Source organism: Hydra vulgaris, chromosome 14 (genome assembly GCF_038396675.1).
Source record: "Hydra vulgaris chromosome 14, alternate assembly HydraT2T_AEP".
NCBI lineage: Eukaryota > Metazoa > Cnidaria > Hydrozoa > Anthoathecata > Hydridae > Hydra > Hydra vulgaris.
This window is the reverse complement of record NC_088933.1, coordinates 42,724,022-42,749,250: the sequence shown is the minus strand read 5'-3', so window position 1 is coordinate 42,749,250 and position 25,229 is coordinate 42,724,022. Positions and strand designations below refer to the sequence as shown.

Sequence of the window (25,229 nt, the reverse complement as noted above, 5' to 3'; positions counted from 1 at the left end):
TTTGCAGAATAAAATAAAAAAAAAATCTTTTTTTTTTTTGGACTGCAAAAGTTATACCAAAAAAAAACAACTAGTGATTGTATCGGGGGAGGAGGGGGGGTGTCACCAAAGAGTTAATTACGAAAAAATTTAAAACAAGTTATATTGAAGCTTTGTACAAAAAATCTAACATTTGCAATATGTTATTTAGGTATTTTAAGTTGGATTTTTATACATATAGAAACAGAAAAAAAAAAAAGAATAAAGAAACATTTAAATAGACTAAAAACTTTTGTTGTTGAACATTTGTTGTTATTCACAACTTTACCCCCTGCAATTTTATTTAAATGCGTCAATTAAAGCGTTTTCTTAATAATAAAACGATCATAGAATCATTTTAGAAAGCGTTGAAATAAATTATTTATTGACTATATATATATTTTTTTCATTTTTTTTCATTAAAGTTTTTTTTAAATAACCTTAAATGTTTAATTTGGTATTTGTGGAAAAACTGATAAATTATAAGTTGTTACTTAAGTTTCGTTTAATCATCTTATTACGTTTCAGAAGTGACCATAATATTCATAAATGCAGTGAAAGTTTGGGAGAGAAGGGGGTATAAAATACGAAATAAGCAAAAAAATAACTGCTTATAAATTTAGATCAAATTAATTTGAATGTATAAACATTAAATGCTTAAGTTTATGTTTTGTTATTATATTATTACTTGGGTTGAAATTGAATTAAGATTTAAACCTTAATACAATTTCAACCCCATTAACAATTACTGGAGTTGAAAGTGTATTAAGGTTTAAACCAAAATAAAACTTCGACCCCAGTATTAATATCAGAACAAAAAAAAAAAAGCAACGAAAAAAAAAAAAAATCGATTTTTTAGATATGTTTTAATATTTTAATGGATTTGATATTAAAACAAATTTATTCTAAATTTCGCGGGTATTCTTTTTTTTTTAATTTTTTATCCGTTCTCAAAAATATCCTTAAAACTTTTATAAAAAGAAAAGGCCTTTCTTAGGGAACTTATTTGATCTGCTCTTCATTAGAACTTTTTTTGTTTTTGGATTAAATCAACAGAAATTTTTATTTATATAACATTTCGCAAAATACAATATATATATATATATATATATATATATATATATATATATATATATATATATATATATATATATATATATATATATATATATATATATATATATATATATTCTATAAATATTATTGATTACAAAAAATTTTAGATTACTGGCTTATCACAAAAATGCCAGTATAAGGCGGTATTGTGGTAACCTTATGCATTTATAAAATCCTTGGTCATCATGGACACTTATCATCGTGCTAAATAGCTATTTGACTCTGAAACCGTTCAAAAAAAAAGAATAAGGTATCTCCAAAATTGTTGAAAAGTTTGGCACTTAATAAAAATATAAGGCATTTTAAAGAAATAATATTTTTGTATCAATTTAAGCCTGACACTTGAAAGTCTGGCCGCTCAAAAGCCTGAACCGCTGTACGACGATAACAATGTTTTTTATTTCCAACGGGGTTTGATCGAATTATCAGGAAATAAATCCTTAATACTTAAGAGAGTAAATATTATTTATTTTTTTTCCTTCTAATTAATCTAATACATGTGAGTGTTTATGAAGTTAACGCTTGTATACATTTTACGTAGTTACTTCACATTAAAAAAATTTAATAAAAAATCTCATCGCTATTTTTAATGAAATGAACAGCAAGTAAATGGCCTGTATATTCGTTTCTACTTTCGCAATTGTTATCCGATTTTAAATTGAGTAGCTAAGAGTACCTTCAAAAAGAAAAAAAGTTCATGAATGTCTTCTACTGGTGAAAAAAACAAAAGAGATAAACAAGTATTACTTGATATTGACAATTCAGTCAGAGGTAACTCCATTTTATCTTTAGCTACAGATTTAGTCATTAAAGTGCTTTATTCTCGGTATTTTGAAAAAAAAATTACACAAATATAAACATAAGTAAATAACTTAGTATAATCTACATAAAGAGTGTTAGTATGTTTTAAAAGTTATTATATGTAATATTTTATTGTAATGTACTCTATTTAATCTACGTAATTTTTTTAAAATTATTTTTATGTCTATATTTAATTGATAATTTTAACCTTAAATCCTAATACTGTTATTGTTAGTTTATAATTAATCTTTTTGTATCATTAGATATTAGAATATTTGTTTAGTCTTGATAAATTTAAAAAAATTTGTAACGAACTATATTAGAATCATATTCCAGAAACATGTATTTATCTAAGATTTTTTTGATGGATTTTTTATTAATTTTTGCGCAAAATTACCTTCGCACTGTTTCTGGCATATTTTCATTTTTTAATAAGAGAAATCAGTTATAAATCCCTACTTAATTATAGGAATTTGTCCATTAATTATAGCATTAATCTGGTTATTTAGTGATCAACAGGTAAATATTGCTAAGGACATACTAGTACCTTACTAGGTTAGAGCAGTTCAGTTATGATTGATAAAACTATGTAGATAATAGTCTATTAAGAAATCCACCCAACTTTGATGAATGAGCCTTTTTTTGAAACATTTTAGGAAAGTGGTTGTAACAATGTAAGTTTTAGCTCGGCAATGTGTTAATGGTTAAATTAATTTTTTTCACTTTTGGTTAGAACCTTAAAAGAAGATTCAAATCAAAACTGATCAACATTTTTTTCATTGCATAAACAAAAATTTATTTTAAACAGAAGGCAACAACTTCAAATTTTAACATTGACCACAAAATCTTGGTCTATCAGAAAACCAGACAAACTATTTTTAGTTTGTAAACCCAAGGCAAAGTCATTAAATAATTGAACTGATTATCTATGTTTGTATAATTATTAGATTGATTATGTATCTTTACACATACAAGCTGCCCAAAATTTAAATATGAAAATGTCGAAAGTGATATAACAAATGTAATAACTTTATCGGCTTTTTCCCATAATTACCACTTAGATTACTTTTATACTACAAATGTAGTAGTGCGGTGAATTTTTTTATTTCGTTGATAGTGACACCTGAAATCCCTGGTAATAGTTCGTTTTGCGTAGTTACTAGCTTAAGTTTCTTAAAACATCAAAGGTTAACATCATTAGCTAGACTAATATTAATATGACAGTCTGATTAAAAATTATTTTATGCACATAAAAATTAAACACTTCAGGGCTCTCTTTTATATTTCATGAAACTACTGCATAATTCATATAAAAAGAACCTATAGCTCAAACCTTTTTGTATATATAATATTAGAAAAGTTTTAGTTTAAAATTATTTTTCAAACCAAAACTCATATATTCTAATAGTTATATAACAGCCTATTTTTTTACCATTTTGGTGCAAACTACAAAATCATGCAAACAATAGTTTTGAAGATGAAAAAGATGCAATTAATGGCCCCAATCCTCTTTTCTTTGTTTTACTAATTAAAGTATTAAAATTTATCTGGGTTCTGGCTGATACTGAAGTAGGATAAGAGCAGAGTTATCTTTATTAATGAAGCATTTAGAAGAATATTCTTATTATCAATTACAAATTGAATCGATATCAATAGCCATCGTTTGTTATTCTCTTCAAAATAAATTTTGGAGCTTTTACATATATGCCACCTTTGTCAAAGATGCTTTATGAAATTAAACAATTTATTGTTAGCAGTTAAGTTTATGCCATTTACAACTGTATCCAAAATATTAACTTTGAGTTTTCTTGTATTATATATGAATAAATATCAATATTTTTCATGTTTTAACTGTAGAAAAATATGAATTACATTTACAAAATTATATGAATAGGTGTTTTAAGATATATTAATATTAAAACACAAGATTGTAACACTAATCTAGTCTCACTGAGACCCAATTATTACATATCCATTAATAATAAAATACGCATAAAGTTTTTGCTACATAAAATCAGATGTATTAATTATCTTGTAAAAACCATTATTAGAGACCTTGTGGAAATCGGGAGGTTATAAACTGAATTTACATTGATAATATAAATATTGAACAATCTATTTCAAGTCTCAAATTACTGGACCACCTTGGACCGCAAAAGTATTTGACTATCTAAGTTTGACTTTAATAAAAACAAGTACTTAAAATATGCCGTCATTTAAAATCATTTTATTTTACATAACTTATGTGCAAAATAGTGTTGTAATAGCTCATTTGAAAGATTTGATTTTATTAAGTTATGCAATAAAAAGAGAGGTTTTAAAATTAACTGTTTTATGCTTATTAGTAGCACAAAAAACATTATCAAGTTAAAAAAAGTCGAAAAAAAAATTTATATAAAAAAAAGCTTTTTTATCCTACATCTTAGAAGCAAATGGCATAATAATTATATGACAATATATACATTTTATAAAGGCTGAATGTTTAAGTAATAAAATGGCATATACTAATATAATTTTTGAGAATGTATTTCCACCTGGTCCACTGTGTGATACTGGATTAATCAATAAATTTATGCAACAAAATAATAATCATATCAAAACCATTTTTTGTCCCAAAATCATTACTTTCTTGATATCTGTCCCGGAAAACATTTTTACAAATTAGTCATCATGCTGAAGATCTACTGTTTTTTTTACATCCAAAATTTCTTTGCAACAACTGGCAAATTGCTGTTTTGCGGAAAATCCTTTTTTTGCTGGCAAAAAAGCCTTTTATAAAAAGGCTTTTTGCCACTGCTTATTCGTCCAATTCATTCAACCAAAAATTCTGGCAATCTTCTGAATATTGTAAATAGTCAAAAGGATCATGTTTGAAGAAATGAAGGTGGTACAAAATATTAGGAGATTCAAGAATTTGCACCAAAGCAAAACTCAACAAAAATAAATCGAAAAGATATAAAGAAAATAAATAAAAAGATTAAATCTGCACTGTATCTGCTTTAAAATTAAAAGCATAAAAATAAAAATTTTACTGTATTTTATTTCTTTGTTTATTTTAAGTGTAAATGCTATTTCTGCTCTAAAAAAATTATACAAGTCAAGGAAAAAGAATGGTAAAAAGATTATAATTCATATAAATTCAACGAAAATAAAAAGATTTTTTGATTTATAATTTGTTCAAGAGTTTTATCAGTCAGCATATAAAGATATACTTTAATATTTATGCTAGAACAATGAGCAATTATTTATTTATTTTTTTAAATATTTTAATTAAACTTTACAATTTTTATTGGTACACAAGTAAGCGAGATAACTAATTGCTATTTATTTGTAAAGTTTGTTTTTTATTTTTAAATGTAACAAAACTTTGTTGTAAAATTATAACAAGCTTTTAATGATAGTGTTTAAATATAAAATATTTGATTGTATACACTACCCCTATTGCAACGGTGGATCCATTGATGTGGGAGGGGGGGGGCAACCGCTCTTAGATATTTAGGTTTATTTTTTTAAAGATTTATCACAGGATGTTCTTTGAAAACATAAGAGGAAATTGAGAGTTTGTTTAAAAGTAGCATGAAATTTTAATAAAATTAAGCAGTGCAAATTTTAAACTTTGGGCTTGCCAGCTCGCAAAACATTATGCATGGAAAATCTAACTTTTAACAAATGATCTGGAACCACCAAATCAAAAAAAATCTAAAAATGGCCCTCCATTACTGAATGGTCTGGCTCCGTCCTTGCCCTATTAATACTGTCTGTGCTTGCGTTGGATTCTTTGAATTGTGAACCCAAAAGTTTATTTTCTGATGAACTTTTTAAAGTTTTAGGAGACCATTTAAACATTTTTTTTAAGAAAATTAAATAAACTAAAACAACCAATCTCTAGTAATTCTTATTTACCTTGGACAATTAGGCAATTGAGTAAACAATTTCTTCCATTTACAAAGTTTTTCACCAATTACAAAGTTTTGCAATTAGTTTATTGCAATGTTATAAAAGGCATAATAAAATAATAAATAATAAGTTTAATAAACCTTGTTTTGTTTAAAAACTTAAATAATATTTTATAATAATAAATAGCACTTTATCAGGCTTGGTTAGGAAGTGAGTGCGATAATATTTACACAGCTTTTTAGATGTTTGAGAACATTTAAATTTATGTATGTTTTCATGTATGTTCGAAACTTTTTGACACGCTCAAATAATTAAATTTATAAATAATCTTTTGTAATCAAATATTTTAACATTAGCAAAGCGTTTTTAAACTAAGCGATGATTTACTTTTATTAATCGTTTATATAAAGAAAATTTTCAATTTCATGTTTTAAATTATATAAAGTTAAATAAGTTTTATTAAGAATTATAATAAATAATAATGTAGATTGATTTTTTATTCTTTAAATGTAAGTCTTTTAAAAATGTTTGTACAATTGATTTTATAAAAATAAAACTTTCAACAATAACTGTGTTTTTAATAAAATTAAAAAATAGTAATCATCAAAGTTAATAAAATTAATAATCAAATAAACAAACAGGAACTTACAGGCAACTGAACATAAATGTACATATATACATAGTGCATTATGAGTGGATGAACACCGCACAGAGGGTCGAACAAAACATAAAAATACAATTATATAAAGCGCTGCGCCAACAGTCCATATAGAGCAAAAACATACAAATATATTAAAAAGTCTACTCACTTAATACATCAATGGTATTGTGAAGCAGTTCATAAATATATTTTACCTTTTTAGTATAAATATATTTTACCTATTTAGTTTAACCATTAAAGTTTGTTAAATAATAAGGTCATTATAATATTTTTACAGTACTGCAATTATTTAATTATTTATTTTCTTTATCTTACTTAAGTAAAATTGTTTTAAATATTTTAAACTTATATTATATATTCCAAAATACGCAAAACATAAAATGGTTATAAAAATACATTTCCTTTTTTATTTATTATCTAATTCAACTACCGTTAGTTTTATTAGAAATTAAAACAAAACATAGGTACTTGAATAAAGAATTATATTATACGTTTGATGAATTGAAGAACGTTTGTTTGTTTACTAAACAATCATTAATAGTAAGTTGTTACATTTTATAAGTGTCTCTTTATTTTTTAAAAATATTATGAAAGAGAGAAGTTTAGAAATAATTTATTCTAAACATAATTTGTTTTGTTTTTTTCTTCGTTAAGAATTCATTTCTTATTTTAGTTAATTTTTTTCTCCCATCGAGTTAAATTTTTTTTTTGCGCTTTTTGAATGTTTTCAAAACATCTAAAAACCTGTGGTCATATAGAGTGCAATTGCACCAGCTTCCTAACCAAGGCTGCTTTGTTGTCTAGCTTGACTAAGTATTGAGAAATAATGTCAAATGTAGCAAAAGCTTTGTAAAAACTAAAAAAAATGAAAAATTTAACTATATTTCTCATAGTAGTGTAAATAATGAATTAGTTTCTTAATATACTGACTTTTAAAATTTGTTAATAAATACATATCAAGTCTTTTGGTTATTGTTAAAAATGACTTGAAGTATTTTTTTCCTTGACTTTCGTAGCTGAAAATAACAACAAATCTAAAAAAGAAAACAAAAACAGTGTAAATATTTTTCAATTTTTTTTTGATAACAAAAATAGTATATATAAATAGTTTAATGTTTCTTAATTTATTTGTTTTTTAAATAATATGTTTCTTTTCCAAATGTGTTTATCATAACTTAACTATACTAAGGCTAAACATTTGTATTAAACCTTCAAATCATAAATAACATTAAAATTACATGTCAATTTACATTAAGTAAAAATGTTCATTACATTTACATGTAAATGAACAGTTGTACTTAATAAAATAAACTATTATAAAATTTTAAAGCCTAATAACATAATAAATATATCAAAACTATTATTAGGCATTTGTTATTTGAAAATAACAAACGTCCTAAAAAAAAAAGAAACTAAAAACACTAAAATATTTAGGTATACTATTTTTTTCACAAAATTTAACTTTTTTTAATTTTCAAATTTTTTTTTAGATTATTTTATTTACATTTTCTATTTTGTATAGTGTTCATTTTTTTTCTTTGAGTATTTTTATTCTTTGTAGTTTCTCATAGCTTTATTTTGCTGCAAATTATTAAAACACTTACCATACAAAAATGTGGTCAAGTTTTCTAAAAATATTATTTAAGGCGTGGACAAACAAGGCGTGCAACTGCACAGAAACTCAAGGTAATTTTCAAAAAATAAAAAAACAGAGCTATACCTTAAAACAATGATTTATGCACAGCTCTGTGCAACCATCATTAGTTTTTTACCTTTTAGTTTGTTATTAATGTCAAATGAGGAACTGAAGGTACTGTGGTATAGCATTGCCAATTGCTATGCCTATTGGTAATGAAATCCTGTGCAGTTTTTTGTATTATTATTGTTATTATTATTATTATTATAGGTTGTTAAGAAAATTTACCAATTTATTGTGTTATTCTTAATAAGACTTAACTTGTTCTCTGTTTACAACCACTAAAAGTAAAAATTTTTAATAAAATAAAAGTTTCTAACTTTGATATTTTACGTTGTTTAGAAATATAATTGATTATTATTATTTTATTTAAGAATTTTTTTATATATATATAATAGGGTATATAAAATAAGTCTATATAGAATAAGTTGATTAAATTTATTTTAATATCAATGTCAAAGTGAAATTTTTTTTGTTTTGTTTTGTTTTGTTATTCACCTCCTCAAGGCTAAGAAGGCCACTACAGAAGAGGAGGCTACTTAATAGTGGTTATAACCCTCTCTCAACTCTCTAACTCCGAAACACGAACCTTGACGAACAAGGCCGTTGCGCAGAGAAACAAGTTGAAATATAATAAATGTTAATAGTTGTGAAACATTTTTAATATTTAATGACTATATATTATAAAATTTTATACTACATTTAGAATTGACACGCCAGTTTGCAGAACAACAAAGATCCTTAGATATTCGAACAGAAAATAAAATATTTTTAGTAAATGATTTGCAAGAGTTTTTTAGACGTCGTTCTGAGCTTGATTTAGAATATGGTAAGAGTCTTGAACGTTTATGTGACCGATTTACTGAAAGGTTTACTAAGCAGAGAGCAAACTATGGATTCAGCAAGTAAGTTCAAAAGTTTGTTTTTGTTTGAATTTTAGTAATTATTAAAGATATTTTAAATGAAGCTTTTTGTTAGATTTACATAAAACAGTTATAACAAATAATGATTATATAACCAGTTATGTGGAATGAAGTCATGCAACAGGTAGTTTTAAGTCAAGACATATGCATTGACCTTATGAACATTAATTAAACACAAGACGAACAAGCAGTGAACATTAATTATTTATGGAGAAGGAATTTTATCTCCATTATTATTCAACCAGCATATGAAATCACTTTCAATGACTTAAGTAAGCATTAAGCTTGTGTTAACCCACCTTAAATTCCTGATATTGACCAGTGAAGCCACATGAAATTGGATCTCGCTAACAAAAAAACAAACAACGAAGTTTGTATAATAAAAGCTACTTAAAATAATAAAGTAAAAAATATATTATAAAAATATTTAAAGAGTCAGAAATTTAAATTTTAAATTTATTTTATAATCTTTTATAGAAAAGACAGAGCCTCTTATGTTAACTTGTGGAGTAAATTACTTATTGATGCAAGATTCAAAGCAAAGACAGCAACTAATCTCAGTGAAATATATACAAAAAATCTAGTGATGAGATTGACTGAGATTGCAGAAGATGTGCAGCGTATTTCTAAAATTGTAAAAATTTATTTTAAATATTCATATTATATAAAAATTAATTTTAAATTTATTTTTCAAAAAAAAAAAAAAAAAAAAAAAATCAAATACAAATATTTATTTTGGCAAAGTTTACTATATTCACTATTTTTATCCATTATTTTAGTTTTATCTATTTTCTCATAAATTTTAGTAAAAAATAACAAGCAGCATATATATATATATATATATATATATATATATATATATATATATATATATATATATATATATATATATATATATATATATATATATATATATATATATATATATATATATATATATATATATATATATATATATACATACACAGTATATATAATATATATATAATATATATATATATATATATATATATATATATATATATATATATATATATATATTGTTAATATAATTACATAAAATGCTAAAATGCCTATATATATATATATATATATATATACATACACAGTATATATAATATATATATAATATATATATATATATATATATATATATATATATATATATATATATATATATATATATATATATATATTGTTAATATAATTACATAAAATGCTAAAATGCCTACATAAATAACATTTCAGAGTGGTTTGTGAGTGACCTTTTTTTTAATATTTTAATGGAATAAATGTTATTTTAGTCATTAATAGGCAAAAGTTCATTCATTCGTGCTACAGGAAATAATGTTTGAGAAAAAAAAATCAAAAAGTCATCACCCTAATATATATATATATATATATATATATATATATATATATATATATATATATATATATATATATATATATATATATTTATATATATATATTTATATTTATATATATATATATATATATATATTTATATATATTTATATATATATATATATATATATATATATATATATATATTTATATATATATATTTATATTTATATATATATATATATATTTATATATATTTATATATATATATATATATATATATATATATATATATATATATATATATATATATATATATATATATATACACATACATATAGCACTCAAAATTAGGGTCCTAACTGCCAACCTAAAAGTGTATGAGGTTGGCAAAAAACTCCTGACCTTTTTTTCTATGTTTTATGGTAAGACCTTTGTATCATATTTTTTTGCCCACCTGATGCCAACTTTTAAAAAAGGAAGGTCTGCAAATTAATATCGACCTCAATAATATTTTTCCTTATTTTGAGGACATTATGTATGTATGTATGTATGTATGTATGTATGTATGTATGTATGTATGTATGTATGTATGTATGTATGTATGTATGTATGTATGTATGTATGTATGTATGTATGTATGTATGTATGTATCTATGTATGTATGTATGTATGTATATACGTATATATATAAATATATACTTCCAAAGTTTCTCTTCAGCACAAAATGAGTAAATACTCTAATAAATAAGACAATTTTTTTAATTTTTGTTAAAATCATTTATTTTATAAATACATGTTTTGACTATATCATAGCCATCATCAGTTAAAATATATTAAAATGCTTAAATCAAGTTAGTAGAATTAAGTTGAATTAATAGAGACCTTATAATAAAAAATACAATAAAAATGCAATTAAATAATGTAACAAATGTTTTATAAAGATAAAAGAACCGGTAATGTTAAAAGGAACTAGATTGAATTTGTCATTTTTACATGGTTCATTTGTTTATTAATAGTAGGTTTTTCCCACTCTATGTACATGCTTTCTTTGAGTTTTAATATAAATTTGTTGGAGGCCGAATCTAAAATTGAAAAATTAGCATGATTAAAACTATTAAAACAGCTTTCATTTGAATGTATATGTTTATAAATGTGTGAGTTTTTATCCTTTTTTTGGTGCTTGATTATTCTTGTCTTTAAATGGTGAGTAGTTTCAATATAACAAGATTTACAGCCTGCGCATTCAAATTTGAATCCGCAACACTTCAACACTTAGGAGCTGATTAAATTTCTAGTTTGATCATTAAAAATAGATAGGTTGGTATAAAGCTTTATGTAAAAAAAAGATGATTCTTATTAATACTATTATCTAGTCCAATATTATAAATAAATTCTTATCTACTTGAAAATAAGTCTACTGTTCTAAATGCTGTCAACACAATTTTTACATAACAGAATTGGAAACTCTTAACATTTAATTAATGCAGTACTGATGTGAGTTGATTAAGAAATCAAATAAAGTTATTGAACTTAAAAAAATATGATAGACTTGATAAAATAAAAATGTTTCATACTAAAATCTTACATAAGACGTACAGATGAATTTATTTCTGGTTTTTATCTAATTTTGTTCATGTGTTTCTTTGGCAGAATTAAAAGTTATATTACTAAAATTCACTGATGATTATATTTTGAGGACGTCTCCTAATTGTACTTATAAAGTTAAAACTATGTCTATTGAATAAAAATTTTTGTTTTGGACTTTTTTAATTTGCAATAGTATTAAAATTTGTAATTGTGTTATTTTTGTTAAAGTTAATAATTAGTAATTCTTTTTGTTAGAGTTATCAATCTGATTATATAGCCAGATCAAGAAGTAACATATCATTATATTTAAAAAAAACTTTAAAGACTGTGTTTGTATTATGGATTATACTCAATTTTTTTTTAACCTTCACAATCACAATCACTGGTGTAATTATGAAAATAATATTACCATTGAATATCTATTTGGAGTTACACCTGCTGGAGAAAATAATCTTTTTTTATCTCCTGTCTAGGGTGGCCATAAATCAGACAAGCAAAGTACTATTTAGTCAAACCTCTATCAGAAACTTGAACCTGACTGTGTACTTGCTGTAGGCCAATCTCACGGTTTTTACAATGAACTATACAAATGAAAATAACCCAAAGAATGAAAAATACATCTGCAGTAGAGTAGACTATATAACTATTTCAGGAATACTGCATGCAACTGGAACAACATATTTGAAAACTTTTTGATGAATGATAACTACTCAGTCTTCATCAACAGTTACATACAGTTAATTTGCACATTCCATCAACTAAATTTATTGAAAAAAATATTCGAACATGCTAGAGGTTAAGGAGGCAGTTAAAAATAAAAGAATACTCTGGAGCAAGTATCTTAATGCAGACAATAATTCTTGCGAAGCAATTAAAAAATAACATTGAGTTGCATGTAAAAATATGAACAAGGTAGACCAATCAGCAACCAAAAAATATGAAAAAGAAATTGCTAATCAGTCTAAATCAGACCCTAAACTCTTACATGTACACGGAAGACGTAAGCAAATGACAAAAGAGTCAATAAGATCTCTAGAAGATAATGAAGGTAAAATTACGAATGAAGAAGAAATTGCCTACATAATAAATGAATGTTTTCAATCATTATTTATCACAGATACAAACAAACAAATGCCAGAATTCAAAAATCAATTATAAGTCAAATGCCAAATAAATGAATTCTCAATAAAACAATCATATGACCAAGAAAAGCTCAAAAACCTGATGGAATCAAAATCCAAAGATTATGACAAAGTGCACTCTAGGTGTTAAACACTATTCATCTTCTTTTGCTGTGCCACTCACACACATATTCCAAAAGTCTTTAGCTGAAAGTCAAATACCTGAATTATGTAGAAAGTTAAATGTCACACCAATATCAAAAGAAGGGAACAAATTAAAAAAAAAACTATCGGCCAGCATCCATCACATTTGTCCCTTGCAAAGTGATGAAGAGTTTCTTTTATGAAGCATTACATAAAAGATAACCTAATTACCAAAGATCAGCACAGCTTTTTCCAAAGCGAGGTTGTGACAATTTATTAGTAGTAAGAGACATCCCAATATCCCTAGATTATTTCACAGATGTCATCTATACTGACTTTGCAAAGGCATTTGACAAAGTATACCACAAGCAGCTCTTACACAAGCTTAAAGCATATGGCATATGCGGAACTCTGCTCAAGTGGATAGCTAACTGGCTAGTGAACAGACAACAGGGTGACAATCAGTATTCATAAATCAGATTGGGCAAAAGTCACAAGTGGTGTTCCACACTGTTCAGTGTTAGTATCTCTATTATTTATTCTATATATATACTGATAACAGCAAGATTTTAGGCTTAATAAAGAGCAAAGCAGACACTGTAACGTTACAAAATGACCTAGACAAAGTAGTTCATTGGTCTTAAAAATGGCTCATGGAAGGTAGAAAAATTCAAAGTGATGCATGTTAGGTGCCTAATCAACAAATCAACTCAAGACTACACAATGCTCGATCAATTAGGAAGCAGAAAAATACTTAAAGCACCAAAAATAAATGTGATCTGGGAATATTTGTTTCTCATGATTTGAAAATGAAATCTCAGATAGAATGCAGCTGAAAGAGCCAATTGCGTGTTAGACTCTCTCTAAAAAGTTTTTAGAGGCTGAGGCTTTTCCTTGTGGAAAGTCTTGTACACCATATACGTCAGACCACATCTTGGGTTTGCTATTCAACCCATCTACAACCTTCCCTCATCTACAACGAGATATATGTATCCAAGAATGTATTCAACAAAGAGCATGAAAAACAATCACAGAAATGAAGCATAAGTCATATGAGGAAAGGCTCTGTATCTTTTGAAGAAAGAATCTAGGTGATTTGATTCAGCAATTTAAAATCATTCACAGTATCAAAAAAATAGAGTTTGCTGTACCACAGGTGTATTCGCCATCAATATTAAATTACTGTCTACAAGGACACACATGATGATTAACTAAGCAAAAATTGTGAAGAGAGGAATAATTTCTTCACTAACTGCGTGGTAAATGCATGGAACACACTTTTGTTAAATGCAGCTTACCCAAAAAAAACACATTGATAGAAAAAATACACATTGATAGAAAAAACTAAAAATAAAGATTCTATCAATGTGAATTGATAGAAAACAAAAAAACAAATAACGAGCGCAACATCAGTAATGACAGTAATGACTTAATGACAGCCTGGTGTCACTCTACTTCATAAGAATTTTATACTTTTTTTGTTGAATTTAATATTTAATATAAATTTCTAATTTCTGAATAAACAAGTTCAAATTCATTTTAGTCTATGATGAAGAGACTTATGTTCTAGGTAATAAATTAGATAGCTAATCAATTAGTTCTTTGAAATTTGCTCCCTTCATTTTATTTTCTTGATTCATATAATTTGCAATCTTTTAAATTGTCTGTTAATCATTATCTTGCTTTATAAACTTCTTCTTTTTTCTTCCAGTAACGTCCAACTCTAAGAGTGATTGCTTACGGCCTTGTTGGAAGTAAAGATGTTATAGAGAAAAAAAAAGAGATGTAACCTTAGCAGATGTTAATTTTGCGATGGATTCGAGATATGGTTTCCAAGTAAGGTTGGAAGTAAAAGTTAATCCTAGAAGACAAAGGGTAGATGACTCATCAAGTACATTACTGTTCATAAATATAGGAAGATCTAGATTATTGAGAAAACGATTAGCTGAAGAAAATGGAGTTTTATCCAAGTTAAAGTTAACCAGCCACTGAGAGCCCCATGCTGTAGCAGAAGTGAGATCATTTTCAGGTATAGAATTAACAATAGAACCTTGAGGAACCCCTGATGTTACAGGAAATGAACAAGAGTGCTGTCCATCAAGGATAGCTTTTATGGTATGATTGGTAAGGAAGGATTCAATAGTCTTAAAGATGTAACCTGATACACCATAAGACGAGAGCGAATGAGAAGAAGTTGCATGCCAAACTTTATCATAGACAATACCGAAAGCAATAGCCTTAAACTCTCAACATCTATCTAATGCATGATAAAACCTATCAGTTAGTTATTTAATTTAACAAAAATTTAACGAAGTCAGCAGTAGAACAAGATTGAAAACTGTACTGATGATCAGAAAGTAAGTTATTAGATTTAAATTGAGACATTAAGTGTTTTTTAATTAAAGACTCAAAAACCTTGTTTATGATCGAAAGAAGACTAATGACACAGTAGTTAGACAAGCTAGATCGATCTTCAGAACTTTTAAAAATAGGGATAACAGATGTGGCTTTCCAGCAGGCTGGAAAATAAGGTTCTGATAAGCACTTGTTAAATTGTTTTGAAAGTATAGAAGACAGCTCTGGAGAACACTTCTACAAAACTATAATAGGTATGTTGTCCACTCCACCAGCTGTAGAAGAGTCTAAGCAGGAAATCACCTTAGATACAGAAGCTGGAGTGATATAAATGTCAAACAATGGATCAATTTGTTTGTTGGCTGTATCAGGTAGGATGTGATTAGTGGAACCATGAGATAAGATTGATGAAAAGTTCTCAGCAATCAATTCAGCTTTGTCTTAAGGTGAAGTAACAAAACCTGAGTCATGCAAGACAGGTGGAATAACAGATTTGCCCTAATAATTTTATAGAAAAGATCACAACTCTTAAGATTCTTTATCTATTATATCAAACTCTTAAGATTCTTTATAATTTATTTATCACTACAGTAGTATGTTAATATGTTTATTGATAATTGTGAAATTGAAATAGCTGATAATAGGCTTAAAGAAGTTATGAAAAAGTATACTAATTGGCAACTTGAAAATAATTGACACCTAATTAAAATAATTAGAACAAGGCAAGATGAAATTAATTGTTGTCTAAATATAAGAAATGCTGCTTGGCTAGAAGAAATTAATTTATACCAATATTAGAACAATATGGTTAGGCAAGTTGAAAGTAATCGACACAAATGAAAGAGGCATGGCGAGATAAAGTTAATCATCTGCTAAATGTGCGAAATGCTGCTAGACAAAGTAGAATGCAACATTCCCAACATATCATATAAATATATCTGATCCATTGTTACAAACACTTTTAAAGATTTTCCAGAAGTCTCTGGAGTATTTTTTAGAAAAAAATTATACTCCTTTTTTTACAATGGTTTCTAGCAATAGTAAACATATGTCTGTTTTCTGGAGAATTGTTTGGCGATAGATATGGAAGTAACAGTTATGATTGGAAATTGCAGCAGCACAATGAGAGGAAAACCATGGAGTAGAGTGAGGCTTTAATTAGAATCATCGAGAGAAAATAAAAGATTTCATGCCAACCTGAATCCAAGAAGTTACATAAGAAGCACATTTATGTGAGCTACCCAAGGGCCATCACAAAGAAACTCACGGAATGAGTCCCAGTCAGCTTTAAGATAGTTATATGAGGTACAATGATAGGGGGATTCTGATGATGAAAAAGAATGAGGTAGTTTTAGTTTTTTGATAAATATCGCAAAACTATATTTACATTTCTTTGTGACTAAATTTTACATTTTTAAATTTTAAAATCATGTTTAATTTTAAATCTTTTTATTTAAAAATAAAAGATGAAATAATTATTTTTTCTAACAAAAAATTAATTCATTTAGTTCCCGTTAAATGCTTTTTTTTATGACCTAATATTTTCTGAATAAATGTCACAAATGGTATTAAATAATAATTTAGGTATTCTAAAATAAGAAAGTTTTGGCTTAACCTAAAATTCTTAAATGTATTAAAAGGTAGATAAAGAATAATATGTTTGCAAGCTTATAAACATTATTCTTTATCTACTTTGCAATCAAACAGTTAAAATAGCTCAATTTTTTTTCTTCTAATGTTATTTCACCTCCCCAAGGCCATGAAGGCCTCTACAGACCAGGACTTAATTGTGATTATAACCTTTTCTCAACTCCATAACTCCAAAACAAAAACCTTGTTGAACAAGGCTGTTGCACGGAGAAACAAGTTGAGCGCGGTACTACCAGGGGCGTGATGGGGATTAAACTCTTAACCTCTCGCTTATAAAGCAAGCAATCTCTACCACTACACCACTGGTGCTTGTTATAGCACATTCTATATTTCTTATACAGTTGTTCTTTGAATAAAAAGTTAGCTTTCAATTGTTGAGTAAAAATTGTTGCAAATAATTTTTGAAATATTTATTCAACTTTACCATAAAGCTACAAAAAAGAATTAACTATTTTAATGCTTTGTACATTCATTTGACAGATAGCAATTGAAATAACTTCCTAATAATTTTTAAAAAAGTGTTTTGATGCATTTATAATTTGTGGAACAATTAAATTAGATTTTCAAACTCAAATTTGAAAAAAATACTTTTATAAATCTTAATGATTAACAAAAAAAAAAGGTTAATGTTTTTATTCTTCAAGTTTATTGACTTAACTTGATCAAAAATAATTCAATAACTTACTTTAATCTATTAATACAAAAAATGAGAATAGATTAAGTAAGATTGTGCACCAGGGTTGACAAAGACCCGGGTTTTCGAGCAAAAACTCAACTGTGTCTTAGGGTATTTAGTTTTTTGTTAAAGGTACTATTTTTTAGTAAAAAATTTGATTTATAGTTGTTTAAAAGCTCTTTTTCATTTTTTACAGCATAATCATTTTATAATCATTCAATGATTAATAATCATTCAATAATCAGCATTTCTTTCTGATATAAAGTTAATCTAATAAAAATAATAAATTTTGAGATAGAGTTATTGTTTTAAAACTTTAGTTAAGTAGATTATACGTTCTTCAACATTATAAAGAGAGTGGAATGAAGTGACTCCATCCATGAATTAAGTGATCCATCAAGTAGAGTAATATGTAATTAGTGCAAAGATAATGTAATTAAGGTGATTTCATTTAGCAATTTATCATTTTTAGAGTCAAGGCTATCTAAATCTATAGCATCAAATAAGTCTAACCAGTCAAAAGATAAGGAGCCAAATACGCTTTATTACTGATTATTTTTGTTCATCAATTGTTCAGTCAATTGCAATGGTGTTGTGATGGTAAATATCTAAATTTGTTACTATAACACAAGTAATCAGAAAGATGAACTGGGTTTAAAAATTGCAAGGATATGCAAGTTGCAAAAAATTGAATGTGATCAAATTTTAAGATGTAAAATATTTGTTTAACTTTACTTAGTGTTTAAGATTTCTCTATGTTTTTTAATTCTCGAGAAATGAGAAATTAAGAATGAGCTTCTTGAGAAATTTTGAGAAATGTCAAAATCGTAATTTTTTTTTAATTTTAATATAATTTATGTTCATAAAATGTATATGGACAAACATTAGATTAAAAAAATGTATATGGACAAACATTGGGTTAAAAAAACAGCATAACAAATATAAAAGTCAATTAACATAAGAAAAAAATGGTATAAAAATATGAAAAAAAAGATATACTCTAAAATAAACAAGTGTAACAAATTTTTAATTGTTATTTGTTAGTTAATTTATAAAAGAAAAAAATACTAATACAAAAATGTGAAACGAAAACAGCAATTAAACAAATTGTAAGCACATAAGTAATGATTTTTATTTATTGTTTTTGAACTAATATTTTAAAAAACATAACATATTCAATGACGTTTAATAGTCTATTTATTTTTTTTGTAACAAAATCATTAGCAGTCGAAAAATTACGTTCGTTTTGCGTTGAAGTTGGTTTTATTGTAGATAATACATCTTTTAGATTTTCCAAATTTTGTGACCTTATTCCAGTTATTTGAAATATGCTGCATTTTTTTTTAAGTGTCTGATAAAGATTTTGGTTATCATTATCGCAACGTTGGTGTGGCATAATTTCTTTTGTTGTATTTGTTATAGCTAAATTTAGTTGTTCTTCAAGTGATAGCTCAGTGTTGACATTGCTGCTAGTGGACGTTTCTTCTGTTAGATCTTCTTTGGAATCAGATGACCCATACAATCTGTTGAATATTTCTCTAGCAGATTTATAAATACCATTTTTTGACGAAGATTTTAAAAAAAAGAAGCATATTTTTCATCATTAGTTGGGTTATGTAAAAATTTGTATAAAGATACAACATTATCATTTCTCCTTTGACTTGTTTCTTCTTTGATATTGTTTAAGAATTCTCTACTTATTTGGTTCTTTCTACATTCTTCCTTTAATTTATAAAATAAAAATTTTAAGACTTCTTCGGCCGTTAATAATGTTGCATCTGCTTGACTTAAAGCTTCTACAGTTATTTGTGTTGGTTCTAATACAGCTAATAGAATTTCGGTCATTTGTATTTAATTATCTTTCCAAAAGTTGTTTAAATTTAATTCACTTAATGCATTTGCACACAAGTTTTAATTTTTAAGAACAGTTTCACCATTATTTCAATAGTATTCCAGCGTGTTTTACAGTCTAATAGGTAAGCCAATTCTTTTTGTACTTGGTCTTTTACATATTTTTGTAGAACCTCATTTTTCACTGGAGAATTTTTAAAGAGTTTTGCAATTTTTCATCTTCCTTTAATTGCATCTTTAATTTAGGATTTAAGTTAAAAGTTTTTGCTACATAACACATCAATTTCCAAACTTGAGCCATCTTCTGTACTTCCAACGCTAGCATCATTGTCTCTATCTACAGTCTCATGCTCGTCTAGGGATTTATTTATTTCATTTTTCGGTTCAGCGTAAAATGTTTTCAAAACTGCTAGATGTGTAGCATGATTGTAGCATAATTGCTGCAAGGCAGGTGATAATTTACTAAATTTCTTCATAACCGCAGTACCATCGCTCATAATAGCCACAATATCTTCTTGTAAAGATAGACCAAACTCTTCTAATTTTTGCGACAGTATTTCCAAAGTTATTTCTGATGTACAACTTCCTTCGATAAAAATCAAACCAAGGTTAAATGAATTATTTTCATTATTTCTGTATAAATGAACACCCATGAATCTATGATTTTTAATACTTGTCCATTCGTCAATAAATACGTTGAACTTTCTTTCTTCGTCCTTTAGTTTCTTTATAATCTGTACTATCTCTTCTTTCTTGCTATGGTAAAATTCCACCATTAATTGTTTCACCTCAGAAGGATTTTGAGGTAATCTGAATCCCCTGGCGGTCATACTTTGCCATATAAATTCCCTTTTAGTAATTTTATTAAACAATATACCATCCTCAGCACCCAATTTAGAAATCAATTCAGCCAGGGTTGGTCGTTTTACAAATTTTAAAATAGTTTGATTTTCAACTTTATTCCATTTATTTTGATGAGATGTAGAACTTTCTAATATGCGAGTGTATTTGTGGACATTTTCAAGATGTCTCCGTATACCAATCGTTGCTAAACCTTAGCATAATAATTTTCTTGTACATAAGTTGCAGTGTGCCTCATGGTTGTTTATTTTAAAATATGACTTAACATATTTGTAAGTTTTGCCCTTGTCGTTGTTGCTCATTTTTCCTATTAATACTCGAATAATTTAATAAATAAAATAAATTACAGATAACTTTTTGTAAGATTGTTTGAAAGAATCAGACAAAGCAAAAATTTCTTGAAAAATTTAATCGTTCTTTTCTTATATAAAATACAAAATTACTTGAAAACTTTTGCTATTATAGTATTTAATGTAAAAAAAAAAAGCAGAAAGAAAAAGAAAACCTTGTGCAGCATTTGGCTTACGCACATGCAAAGAACATAGAACTATAATTTGAATGAGATTAATCATTAAAGCAAATAATAGTTTTAATTTTTTTTCTCGAGAATTTTTATTTAATTTCATGAGAATTGAGAAATAAAAATAATGACTTTTTCTCAAGAAAGTATTCTAAACACTATTACTACTCTTATAACTTTTTTACTTAGGAAGAACGTTGGATAAAAGTCAAGAAGAAGAGACTGAGGAATGGATGAATGAAGTCTGTCCTGAATTTATGCAGCTACTATACATTTAAACTACAAGATGCTAATTGTTTCCCCCTTTATTTATTCAATAATATTGTAAAAAGTACAACATCAGTAACATTGGTATAAAATTATAGAAATAAATGAATCTAAATCTTCCAAACAAAGCCTGCAAATTTTTCAAGATTTTTACAACATTTTACAACAATTTGTCCATAGCTTAATTACAGCCAGTACTTTTTTCCATTGAAAGATTTTTCTTATCCTTTAGCATTATTTGGAGCAAAACTAGGAATTGTTAAGGAAGAGAAAAAGCTGAAATGTTTGTACAAATTTACAGACAATTTAAAATAAAGATGCATAATTGCTGATGGTTTGTTAACTTAACATACCTTTGTTTTAAATTTTTAAGTTTGAATATTACTGCTTCAAGTAAAATTAATTCTCATTAATTACTCACTAAACTCAGACCTTGGTGGGATTAAATAAGTGCAAGAGGGAAGAAAAGCTCTTCCAAAATTAACATTGCAAGCCATGCAAGCTGCTCTTCTAAACAGCTTTTACAAGAGCTTTTCACTATTTTGCGTGAGCTATCTGTTTATTCATTAAAGAAATTGCTTATTAAATACAAAATTCCATTTTATACTTGTTACAAGCATATGCTTGTAATGTTAATGTTACAAGAATATATACATATCTTGCGTCGTTTATCGCACTGTAAAAAAATTCCTAAAATGAGTGTTTTCTTTAGGTTTTCACCTTTACTTAATTGACAAAATGTTTGACAAACAAAGAGCTATAAAAGTTTATACTGTTTATAAAATTATTTTTATATTTGGAAGTTTAGCATAAAGTTTAAGAGTTATTACAACAATTAGAGATTCCACAACAAAAGTGTTTATTCCGCAACAGATCCAGCAACAGTGTTTATATAGTTACAATAACAATTTTTTTTTAGCAAAACATTTTGTGCATTGCATTTTTTTATCTTTCTCAATTTGAGACAAATTTATATAATTCATTATAATTAATATATAAAATATATAACTTTTTGCATAATAATTTATTACATAATAATTTTATATTATTTATATGCAAAATACAAAAAAAGCGGGTAAAAAAGCACATTCAAAAGAGTGTTTTACTTTTTCAAATGTACTCCTAAAAATGTTTAATATTAAACTGAATTTTAAATAATAGCTTTAATTTGTCATAAAAATATTTTTCGTGTGGTATATTTTCTAACCTTTAACTATGAAAAAAAAAAAAAAAATTATTATTTCTTCTTTTAGATAGTTGTCTAGCTTGTTTTTTAAAACTTCTCAAGGATGACGCATTTGCAACGTCATCTGAGAGGGAGTTCCATTTGTTGACTACTCTTTAGTTTTGACGAGAAGCTAGACATCAATAAGGTTTTTCAAGTTTAAATGAATGTCCTCTTGTAAATTTATAATTGTTTTTTTATAATTTAAAACATTTGCTTTTCAATTGGTGCTTTTTTTAATTTTTTTTTGCAATAACATCAAAAACGAATTGCAGTTTATTATGCAATAACTGTCCATCAAAAAAGAATTGCAGTTTATTATGCAATTACTGTCCATCAAAAAATTTGTCTTTTTTATTCAATGTTTGCACAAGAATTTTTAGTTTTTCTAGAAAATTTGTATTTATGAAAAATTATACTTTTGCCAGAGCTGTAAATTGCTCCTGTAAACCACTTTAGAGTAGTGTGGGCAAGAGCAAGAACTCTCACTTCCCCCTGAGGCTTTCTAAACTCTATTTTATTACCATTAGAATAATTGTTTAGCATCAAATCTTGAGTGTTGATGAAAATTATTTTATGAATAAGAAAGTTATAAATAAAAAAAATTTGAGAACAAAAATCCATTAGATTGGCATGGGTTTTAGCCATTAGATTTGCCATTTCATCCATTAGATTAGCATGGGTTTTTGGATGGATTTTTAGGTTTGGATTTTTGAGTACCAACCCTCAGTGCATGTAAACATTCTAGCAGTGTTTGTGCCTAATTCTCTCTATTGCTAGTCCAAAGAGTCCAGTCCAGAAAAGTTGTTTGTTACTAGTGAGAACTATTAAGAAAGATTTAGAAAACAAAATATGTAATAGAGGTATTGGAAATTATAGATACAAATGATAAGTGTATTGTAAATGAGTTTAAAATTAAATCAAAATTAGAAACAAATTTTGCAAAGATTTTATTTGTATTTTTTGCAACAAACTGGCTAAAAATTCAAAAGTTAAATTTTAGATTTTTGTGTTTTTGTTTTGACGTTTAAAATTTCAAATGACAAACCTAAAATATAAGTAAACTGTAATTGTAAAATTAGTGAGTCTTTAGTGGTTTTTATTTAAATGAAATAATTTTTATGTTTTTAAATATGTTTGTAAATTTTATAAGTTGCTTGTTCTATTTGATTAAATAAAAAAGTTTTGAAGTTTTTTTGCTTTAGATTTTGATAAGCTGCATTTGTTTTTTAATTGCATGATATTTATTTTCATTGATAGGTTAAAGACACTCATGCAACACTTCAACAGGAAATTGTGAAACTTGCAATGCAGCTTCAAATGGTATATATACTTAATTAGATAAAAAACTTAAAACTTTCTTTTCGACAACGTTGATAACTTGTATAATTTTTCATTAGGACATAAAAACATACTACATTAAACATAGCGAGTTTATTTTTTCGGAAAGTAAGTTCAAAGCAAGTGAAATAGACAAACGTAAAGCTGAAGACCAACCACAAAAAAAAGGAAATGAAAAAAGAATAAAACATTTAGAAAAAAGTGTAGAAAAGGTTAAATAATTTTTTTAATTTTTTTTAGATTAATTCTATATATATATATATATATATATATATATATATATATATATATATATATATATATATATATATATATATATATATTTGAAAGATGACATCTTGTATGAGAGTATATTATATATTATTTTAAAACATCAAGAAATACAGTTTCTCTCAATACAAATAATATTATTATATAAGAAATTTTTGCTGGGTTATGGTTACCAGCATCATCAGCTTGTAAAATATTACAATAATTTTTAATTAAAAATTATTGTAATATTTTACAAGCTGATGATGCTGGTAAAAACACTTATTTAATTTTTTCTATCTTTTACACAGTGTTTCTCCATCAGTAGGTTCATCAGGAAGAATGTCTAAATATTAAAAAATTTTCAAATTATAGAAAAAATTATTTAACAGGAAGTTGGGAATTGTTATAATTAATTATGTAATAACTGCAGTATTTTGCAACCAGGAAGTTGCATTAACATTACAACATTAACAACCAGGAAGTTACATTAACATTAGGTAATTAAAAATTCATGAAAAGAATTCTTTAGAATTTAGATAAATTTGGACTGGTCATTTGTTTTTATAGTTTTTTAAAAGGAACTTATTTTCATGTCTGCATTTAGAAATTAATTCTGATTTTTTATTCAGTAAATTCTCTTGGTCTAAATGAGTAATTTAATAATTTTTCTTGAAAACATGGTATATATTTTTTGGAAATGTTATTATAAGCAGGCGCAGTTTTTAGGATAGACCAGTTTAATTTAAAATTAATATTTTTTTCTTTTAGTTGCCAAATATATTTAGACAGCATAGTCTCTTTTGAGTATTTTTTATGTTTAAAAGATTATTTGTGGTTGGCATAACATTTTTTACATTTGCCCTCGGTTAAGCCAATATATTGTTTATCAGGGTTGTTTTGCGAGGAAACAATGCATT

At 25.9% G+C, this 25,229-nt stretch overlaps 1 protein-coding gene across 1 annotated transcript in view; it reads left to right on the top strand.

Moving 5' to 3' along the window:
- Positions 1-1,298: 1,298 nt before the first annotated feature.
- Positions 1,299-25,229, top strand: part of LOC100210201 (SLIT-ROBO Rho GTPase-activating protein 3) — a 65,698-nt gene continuing 41,767 nt past the window's right edge. Inside the window, exons 1-5 of the mRNA XM_065817671.1 lie at positions 1,299-1,905; positions 8,896-9,094; positions 9,590-9,746; positions 23,980-24,042; positions 24,120-24,272. Of these exons, the coding sequence (XP_065673743.1) occupies positions 1,836-1,905; positions 8,896-9,094; positions 9,590-9,746; positions 23,980-24,042; positions 24,120-24,272 (642 nt within the window). The 5' untranslated portion in view covers positions 1,299-1,835. The remainder of the gene's footprint in view (positions 1,906-8,895; positions 9,095-9,589; positions 9,747-23,979; positions 24,043-24,119; positions 24,273-25,229) is intronic.